An 8,791-nucleotide genomic window follows, 5' to 3' on the forward strand; every position below is an offset into this window, starting at 1 on the left:
AGCCTAGAAGGGCATGTGAAAATCATTCTATTCATGCGCCATTGATTCGTAGCGTTAGTTCATCCCTCGCCTCGGCACCAACGGCTAAGACGGATCAAATAATGTCGAAACAATCTCATGATGAGCTGTCTATGCGAGCTCCTCCTCGTGAGCAGACATGGCTGGCACACCTTTTGACAGGGCTGAGCCTGCTGAGGTCACTGTGCAAGTGAGAGTACTACGTGGGGATGCTCAAGGAACCTGCTATTGTTCTCGAGTCTCACAAGAAAGGGGCCGTCAAAGTCGACCTGTTTCGTTAGCTGTCAAGTTGATGGTTGGAGCCTTCAAATGAATGAGCCGCTAATTACCCAATTTTAGATGCGTGTTTACCCTGTAAGCGGAGACCTCTAGTGGATCGGATCGCTGGTGTTAGCAGGGGCTTTGCGGTTTACGATCCAGGGGCTCGACGTACGACGACACCAGTACGAGTTGGAGTTTGAATTCCAATTTCGAGTCCTAGCCTTGAGCTGTCAAAACCTGCCCCTTTAAACCTTTTCAGTCCCTTCTTTTCTTCAACTGCAAAAAAACACTCTTTGGCGGTAACTGTTCATCAACATATTTAATTCTTTATCAGACTCTTCACCGCTATTCTTGGCTGTTTAACTCTGTCTCAGCCCTCCCGGTCGTCTTCGCAAATCAGGTCCGCCACACATAACCTTGGCTTGAGATCCAATTCATCTACCGTTGTCGATAAGAGAAAACCTGTCACGCTTGTTCTTGGATTACCTTTCTCTTCCCGCCCACGTGCCGCGCCGCCCGCGTCTGTTAGGATAATACCGCCTTGGAAGAGAGCCGAGGATCAATCATCCATTTTGCAGGCCTCTTGGCGGATATACCTTACCCTGTCCTGCTGCAAGTCACTATTGCGCGTGCCCGCCGTCGCTGCAGGTCCGATTGTTTAGGCGTTTTTACCGACGTCTTTATTTTTTTCTACCTTCCCCTTCGTTCCCTTTTTAAAAGAGTCCCCCATTTTTGCCCCTCCTCCTCCGGCCCCTCTCTTCCACCATGTCTACAAGCGAGACACTTCCGCTTTACAATCCAACGGCCACCGACCCTGACGGTACGAATATGGCTCCTAATACGAGTAAGTCTGAGAAGAAAAGGAAACTCTTTGAACGCCTGAGTTCCATGGGGTATTACAAAAAAGACCGTTGACCACTAACGTTGCGGCCCTGCAGAAAAGAATGTTGCTGAGTGCATCTCTGATGACGCACTGGTGCACTTCAAGTCATACAAGTACTCAAGCGTCGACCTGTCGCCAGTCTCGAAATACGTTCTTGGTCCTTTCGTATGTATTGCCTATGCCTTCAGCTCTCTTTTGCGCATTTTTTTTAAACTCTGTTTTACTTTTTTGTCTTGACAATTACCGTCTCGTCGAGCTCGACACCACTTGCCTGCCAAGTTATTTTCTGGGAGCTCGTGATAGCTAACGCGTCTTTGTCGTCATGTAGTGGAATGCCTCTGTCAACCTCCTACCACTATGGATTGCTCCCAACATGGTGACCCTCTTGGGTTTCTGCTTCATCCTGATAAATGTTGCTTTCTGTGCAATTTGGATGCCTGATCTCGTTGGACCGGTATGTGGGAGCCTTTCCATGTCTCTGGAGTGACGTACTAATCGCAAGTGATGTTGCAGGCTCCTTCATGGCTTTACTTCAGCTTTGCCTTTGGCCTCTTCATGTACCAAACGATGGATAACCTCGACGGAAAGCAAGCTCGACGAACTGGAACCTCAAGCGGCCTCGGCGAACTCTTCGATCACGGTATCGACTCCTTGAACTGCACACTCGCCAGTCTGCTCGAAACTGCCGCTATGGGTCTTGGTACCTCTCCAGCTGGCATCATCACCGCTCTATGCCCATGCCTGCCCATGTTTTTCTCGACCTGGGAAACATACCACACGCATACTCTCTTCCTCGGCGTTATCAATGGTCCTACAGAAGGCATCCTTATTGCCTGTACAATTATGATCATGTCTGGCATTTGGGGACCCGGCATCTGGACCATTCCTCTGGCTAATGGCATCAAGGATACTCTACCTGGTCTTGCTGAGCTCCTTGGCGAGACGACTTTCCGAGATATCTGGATTGGCCTGATCATTGGCTCCCTCGTCTTTACACAGATCCCCTTCTGTGTGCTCAACGTTGCCAAGGCTCGCAAGTCTAGGGGAGAGCCCATTCTTCCTGTGTTCCTTGAGTGGATTCCCATGGCCGTCTTCACTGTTTCCATCGCCGCCTGGGTCTTCTCTCCTTACAGTACCATCATGAAGGAGAACCACCTCATGCTTTTCTGCTTCATCATGTCATTCGTCTTTGGCCGCTTGACCACTAAGATTATTCTCGCCCATTTGACTCGCCAACCTTTCCCCTGGTGGACCGTTATGCTATACCCTCTTATTGGTGGTGCGTTCCTCGGAAACATGCCTCGATTTGGACTCCCTCAGGTCAGCGCCCAATTCGAACTCTTCTACCTGTGGGCCTATCTTCTCTTTTCCATGGTTGTCTATTTCCGCTGGGCGTGGCTCGTTGTTACCAGCATCTGCAACTACCTCGGCATCAATGCCCTCACCATTCCCAAGGAGAAGCAGATCGCCAACAAGGCGGCACAGGCTGCCAACAAGCTGCACTAAGCCGGAACTAGCCGTTCTGGCCGAGCAATTTTGTTCTGTCAAGCTCTGATAGATTGAAATGACATAAACAATAATCCACCCAGAGAGGCGCAGGATTTTGGAGAGAGATCATGGTACAAAAAATACTGGTGTCGCAATACAGAGCGAAGAATCAAAGCATGACGAGGGCGTTTGGTGTTTACTTGCGGGTTTCTCGCATTCTTCATGACGCTAGGATACTAAGGGGTCTTGTATCACGTCAACAACCATTGGGGTATATTCATTGTAATAGATATAAATGAGGAGTATGTGTAGATGATGGTGTTAGAGACTGCCTTTGGATAGGCCCCGGCTTTGACGCATAGGGCGCAAGCCAAATCAATAAGAAGCTTCAACATTTCAGATGCATTATTGGTCGCCGTCCATACTAATCTCATGATACCTTTACTGTTGTCTGATCTGTGTTGCTTATGAGGGGCTTCACAACATTTTAGAAACGTGGGGTTAACGGGATGACGTAGCCTGCGTTAGCTTCAGATGATGGATGCTGCAGGAACTTATGGTAGAGAGTTACGAGAAATCTTGCTTGCTGCTTGTCAGTTTCTCGTATATATTGGGTTGGGAGAGCTGCTGGGAGAAATGGTTTCCAAGCTAGCTCCCAACAATGCCTATTTAATATGAAGCACAACGTCTAGATCTGAACTAACGATAAATGGCTAGGTCACACAACTCCATACCTTTCCTCACTGGAGGTTTCAGCATCAATGGCATTGTGTCGAATTTCAGTGTCTCTGGAATGATGTGTTCCAGCCTTTGCTACGGCTGACTTACACGCCAGGCTTAGGCATGATCAACGAGATCTTTCCGTATTATTCAGGCTACAGCAGCGCAGCATGGTTAAGAGAATGGACATAATGACTACAGTATATCTGGATCTGTGTAGCCCAGTGAAAATAATACGTGTCCAACTTAACAAATGCGTTCAGTGTGATTTATCCGTATCAAACGCCCCCCTCAGATCCTTTATAGCCGTGAACCAATGAGGGTTGACCATTGCAACTATAATAACCCGACCCCTGGTTGTTCGACCATAGTTTAAAGGGTCCTTTCCCGTCCTCCCCCGCGCCTGTTGTGTACATCAAAAAGTCGTCTTCTACCGAGAGCTAACAGGGGGCTTCGGACCAATATCGTTTATAACTGCTGAAGGGCCAACATGAAGTCCAGATCAATTTCATAGAACGCATAACACGTAATGGGCCTGAGGCTTAGTATTGTTGTAGAGAAAAAACAAACAATTAACGGAGAATAATGTGAGCTTTGACCTCTATTGCCACACGCATATGGGGTTGTGGCCGGAGTATTGTGTCAAGGTACAAAGATTCGCCTGCGGTATTGGGCCTGGGTGAAGTACCTACTATTTTCCTCCCCACATCCTTCTTGTCGTACCTGGCCTTATCCTCATCCCTTGCATGGGCTGGCGAGAGAGGTTTAACTCCTGGCAGCACGAAGCATTTGTTTGCTTGATTCTGCTCTGTCTTTGTTCGCAACGTCCACGCTCACTGCCACAGCTGAACTTTTGCCCATTTATCATACGATTACTCTGATCCTCCAGACGGAATGAGCTAGTTTTGCGCCCCACGATAACCCGAACCAAAACCCGCTTCTTGTTGGTTTAGAGTAGTATTTATTGGTGTCTTCCCATCCATGGCTGAATCTTCGACAATGCCTCGACCGCTATCGCAATTGTCATTCCTTGCAAAGCTTCTCGTCTTTGTCTGCCTGCTCCTATCGACGGTCGCCGAGTCCATGACACTTTCAGATGAAACCCTCGAGAACATTCCTTCGCCCGGCGACGATTTCGATATCAAGGATGGCAAGCTTCTTGCTCCTATCCTGATTCCTCGTGTGCCTGGCACTGAGGGTCAACGGCGTGCCCAGAAACACTTTGTCGAGTTCTTCAAGGAAAATCTTCCCGAATGGAAACTCGAAATGCAGAATTCGACTTCAAAGACACCTGTACACGGAAACAAGCAGATCCCATTCTCCAACCTCATCTTTCGAAGAGACCCCCCTTGGGCGCAGAACGGAGACGTTAGTCGACTTACGCTGGTTGCGCACTACGATAGTAAATATGAGCCTGAGGGATTCATTGGCGCAATCGACAGCGCAGCGCCATGTGCCATGTTGATGCATGTCGCGAGGAGCATTGAGGATGCGCTCACTGCGAAGTGGGACAAGATGCAGAAGGATGGATCTGCGGATGATGGGCTTGAGGAGACCCAGGGAATCCAGATTATCTTTCTAGATGGCGAAGAGGCATTCAAACATTGGACGGAGGAGGACTCGCTTTATGGAGCCAGGTATGTTAAATGTGCAATTAACTACGAGCCAAAGGATTGACTAACTTGGTGTCAAGATCACTTGCTGAGGAATGGGAATATCAGTTCCATGGATCTACTGCAACTTACAGGACTCCTCTGGACTCTATCAGTCTGTTTGTTCTTCTCGATCTTTTAGGATCCGCGGACCCTACTATTCCCTCTTACTTCCTTACAACCCACTGGGCATACCGAGCCATGGCGGGTCTTGAGAAGCGCATGCGACAGCTCAATGTCCTCGAGACCAAGCCCAGATTTCCTTTCCTCCCAGATGGCAACAAAACAGCCAATCGATTCACTCGCAGCTATATTGACGATGACCACCGACCTTTCATGCAGCGCGGCGTCGACATCTTGCATCTCATTCCATCGCCCTTCCCCGATGTGTGGCACGAGATCACAGACGATGGTGAGCACCTCGATCTTCCAACCGTGCGTGACTGGGCGAGGATCACCACTGCGTTCGTGGTGGACTGGATGGGTATCCAGGACTTCATGCCCAAGTTGGCGGGAACTAAAGCGAAGAGGAATGGTGCAGCTGCGACAACCACGTCGAGCCGGAGGACGGAGCTTTAGACGACATGAACGTACATATCTGCATCATTTAGAGAAATGTCGGTGGGTTTCTTGGGGCTTGGCGTTGTAGGCGCGATGTCATGAAAAGAGTCATGTAATGAACAGTCTATTTTGCAAACATGGAGTAAAGGAATCTTTGGTTGACTAGCAAACATCTGAATCTACTATTCTTCTGGCTCATTGAAGTCTTCATCACCTTTCTGCCGTACCAAAAGAACCCTGACAACACTCATATTTCCCGTGGGTACCGTGTAAGACGGACCGAGAAGGAGAGGCATTTATTACGGATTTGCACACATCAGACTAGCAACAACTCCCGAAGTAGACGCCAAATTTTCCTGATTGGCCGACTCTATTTTGGACCCTGACGGCGCCTGTGAAAGGAGGGCGTCTCCAAGTTTAAGCCCCGGACAGTTTTTATGGAGTCTGGAGAGATATCGGGGTTCATGATACGTTACGGCCAACTTCCAGCGGGTTATTGGCAGTTTTGTTTTTGGTTTTGCGCGACATACGAGTAAGGTAAGGTAAGGGTATCAATCATGTTTGTAGTTCAAGCTGACGTCGGTTTTTCTGGCGCTATCTTGACTCATTTATAAGTTTGCTAGCAGGTCTTCCATTCAAGTGATAGCTGCTCCCTGCTTGTCTTTCACGGGCGCTGTTCTTCAGTTGTTGTAAACCACACTCATCTTACACCTCACCATGTCAGCCATTTATTCTGAAGCCCAAGTCGCTGGGTTCCTCAAACATCTTCAAATCCCTCAAGAATTCTACGTGGGCAATGAACCTATTCTGGACCATGCCTTTCTCAAAGTGCTGCATCAGCACATGATCGCAACAGTCCCATATGATAACTTGACGCTGCATTACTCGTCGCATCGCAATATCACTCTCGAGCCTCAAGCTCTGTACCAAAAGATCGTGGTGGATGGGCGCGGAAGAGGAGGTTACTGCATGGAGAGTAACCTCTTTTTCTGCTACATGCTGAGAGCTCTTGGTTTCCAAGTATATCCCGTTGGCGTGCGAGTTCGTCTGCGAAAGGATGGTGTTCCTCATGGTGGTTATCCTGGCTGGTAAGATGAAATACAATGCTGTCATCAGCATCGTTCACTAACTGCTTACAGGGTTCACATTGTCAATATTGTAACTCTACCTGACAATTCTCGCTGGGTCATGGATACCTCATTTGGCGGCGACGGCCCTACACAGCCCATGCCCCTGGCCGAGGGCGCTGAGTGGCGCAATTTAGGCACTCAAGACGCAAGGCTTATCAAGGACTTCATTCCCGGCCAAACAGAGCTCACATCCGGCCGCCGTCTCTGGATCTACCAATGCCGCAACTCTCCCGATCAACCCTGGATCAGCTTCTATGCTTTCAGTCACTCAGTTGAATGGCTGCCAGCCGATTTCGAGATCTCCAACTGCTACACTGGCACAAGCCCACGCAGCTTCCAGACAACGACGGTTCTGATTGTCAAGTTCCTTCTAAGGGAAAGCAAAACGTCACCAACGGGCGAGGAGATTTACGGGAAACGAATGCTGGTTAATGATGTGGTTAAGGAGAACCCTGGAGGTAAGACAAGGGTTCTGAAAGAGTTGAAGACAGAGGATGAGAGAGTGGAGGCGTTGAAGGAGTATTTTGGTATTGATTTGACAACGGAAGAGAGGGAGGCTATCAAGGGTTTCCAGACTGAGATTAAGACCCAGTAGAGGATGATACACCACCAGTCATTGTTTTAGATGCTTATGATAGAAATGATTTTTCAACTTTCAAGAGATTATATATAAGATTGAATCGAGAAAAGAAAACAGTGAATTATTTTCGGTCGGTTATGGTAATACACAAATATGCTTTATATTGATCAATTCTCGTGCCTCCGTGCAATACTTTTTCTGCAGGATCACATTTCCTAGGGATCGCAAATCGAACCAAGAGTTTCTTGACATGATGGATGATGGATCTCAATGTCATTGTAATTCCTTCTTTTGTTTGGTCGCACGAGAGCACGATCTTGTTGTATTATTGAGTATCTGATACGCTCTGTATTCCAGGCCCTCTATTCTAAGTGACGAAAATATCTAGTCAAATTTAGTATCTCTTAGTAAGCCACTAGACCAGTTAATTTTGATACACTGATTTAATGTTAGAATTATTATTACCCCCCTTAGGGTATTACACTCCTAGGACTAGCCATAAAATTAGAGGTTAATAGAAGTAATTTGTGTTCACGTTCCGGCTTGATCTACGGTTTGGAATTGTTATAGCTGGCTGAGTGAGATATCGCCCGGATCTACCCTGAAGCCAGGAGCTCTATTTGAGTTCCCACCAAAGTTAGAGCTTCAGCCAATCAAAACTCTCCACTCCCACCACGTAATGCAAGCTACCACCATCTTTAGCTGTCCTGTCTCATCCACTTGGCCTCAACTCTAGAACCGACCGAATCGACCTGCGATAACGTCAAAATCATGCGCTTCTCAATCGCATCGTCCCTACTTTTCCTAACTAGCGTGGCTAGCGCTGCCTCGTCTTGGAGTTTCACCGATGGCTCCGTCACTGTCGGCTCCAAGAGAGCCCACGGCGTTACTGCCAAGTAAGCTAGCTGTCCCTCTCGAGATGCCATGATGGTGTTATCATGGGCGATTGAGTGCGAGAGAACGTCCGCTGACTGGTCTGATTAATATAGATTTAGCGATCAGAAGCCTACCAAGAAGCCTCTCGTTCTAGGCAAGACGGATACCATCAAGGTCTCGTTGACCACAACCGAAGCTGGCGAGCCAAAGCGACCTCATCAGGCATTCCTCATCCTCACTGAGTCAACTGGCCTCGAGGCCCCGTTCCCTCTCAAGATGAAGGCGTCTGGAAAGGGCGAGGCCGAAATTGTACGCGATCAATCAAAATCGAATCAATTCTGCGACTAACAATAATCACAGTCACAAAAGGATCTCCCTATCCAGCTGCTCCTCTCCGACGAACCCATCAAAGCCAACCTTGTCCTGGGATCATTCGGCTCATCCCAACCCTCTCATCTCCCCCGTCTTCGATATCGAGGTTCAGCTTGACTCCAATGCTCCTTTCACCTCAGTATGAGGCTCCCGTCCGATATGGTCCCCGAGCCGAGATCGACCATATCTTCAAGGTCGGCGACTCGAGTCCTCCTATGGCTGTCACTCTTGTCTTTGTGCTCGCTATAGT

General features: G+C 48.3%; 4 protein-coding genes across 10 annotated transcripts; all 4 read left to right on the top strand.

Annotated features, from left to right (window-relative positions):
• The first annotated feature begins 430 nt into the window (after positions 1 to 430).
• On the top strand, positions 431 to 3,160 carry FOXG_06093 (uncharacterized protein). 7 transcript variants are annotated; one of them, XM_018384606.1, is made up of 4 exons: positions 431 to 1,123; positions 1,218 to 1,327; positions 1,491 to 1,616; positions 1,676 to 3,160. In XM_018384606.1, the coding sequence occupies exons 1-4, from the start codon at positions 1,045 to 1,047 to the stop codon at positions 2,666 to 2,668; spliced, it is 1,308 nt and encodes a 435-aa protein (XP_018241738.1). In that variant the 5' UTR covers positions 431 to 1,044; the 3' UTR covers positions 2,669 to 3,160. The 7 variants fall into 7 exon arrangements, with proteins under 7 accessions (XP_018241738.1, XP_018241741.1, XP_018241740.1 ...); XM_018384609.1 differs by having other exon boundaries at positions 431 to 1,327; XM_018384608.1 differs by having other exon boundaries at positions 1,218 to 1,616.
• Positions 3,161 to 3,910: 750 nt separating this feature from the next.
• Positions 3,911 to 5,941, top strand: FOXG_06094 (uncharacterized protein). Its single transcript, XM_018384613.1, has 2 exons — positions 3,911 to 5,007; positions 5,064 to 5,941. Exons 1-2 carry the CDS (start codon positions 4,352 to 4,354, stop codon positions 5,599 to 5,601), a joined length of 1,194 nt encoding a protein of 397 aa, XP_018241745.1. The 5' UTR covers positions 3,911 to 4,351; the 3' UTR covers positions 5,602 to 5,941.
• Positions 5,942 to 6,019: 78 nt separating this feature from the next.
• On the top strand, positions 6,020 to 7,464 carry FOXG_06095 (uncharacterized protein). The gene is made up of 2 exons (XM_018384614.1): positions 6,020 to 6,671; positions 6,723 to 7,464. Exons 1-2 carry the CDS (start codon positions 6,301 to 6,303, stop codon positions 7,306 to 7,308), a joined length of 957 nt encoding a protein of 318 aa, XP_018241746.1. The 5' UTR covers positions 6,020 to 6,300; the 3' UTR covers positions 7,309 to 7,464.
• Positions 7,465 to 8,064: 600 nt separating this feature from the next.
• FOXG_06096 (uncharacterized protein) lies at positions 8,065 to 8,658 on the top strand (the record flags this gene model as incomplete). The annotated part of the gene is made up of 3 exons (XM_018384615.1): positions 8,065 to 8,189; positions 8,283 to 8,478; positions 8,530 to 8,658. 3 exons carry the CDS (start codon positions 8,065 to 8,067, stop codon positions 8,656 to 8,658), a joined length of 450 nt encoding a protein of 149 aa, XP_018241747.1.
• Positions 8,659 to 8,791: the final 133 nt, after the last annotated feature.

Source organism: Fusarium oxysporum, chromosome 2 (assembly GCF_000149955.1).
Source record: "Fusarium oxysporum f. sp. lycopersici 4287 chromosome 2, whole genome shotgun sequence".
In the NCBI taxonomy this organism is placed as follows: Eukaryota; Fungi; Ascomycota; class Sordariomycetes; order Hypocreales; family Nectriaceae; genus Fusarium; species Fusarium oxysporum.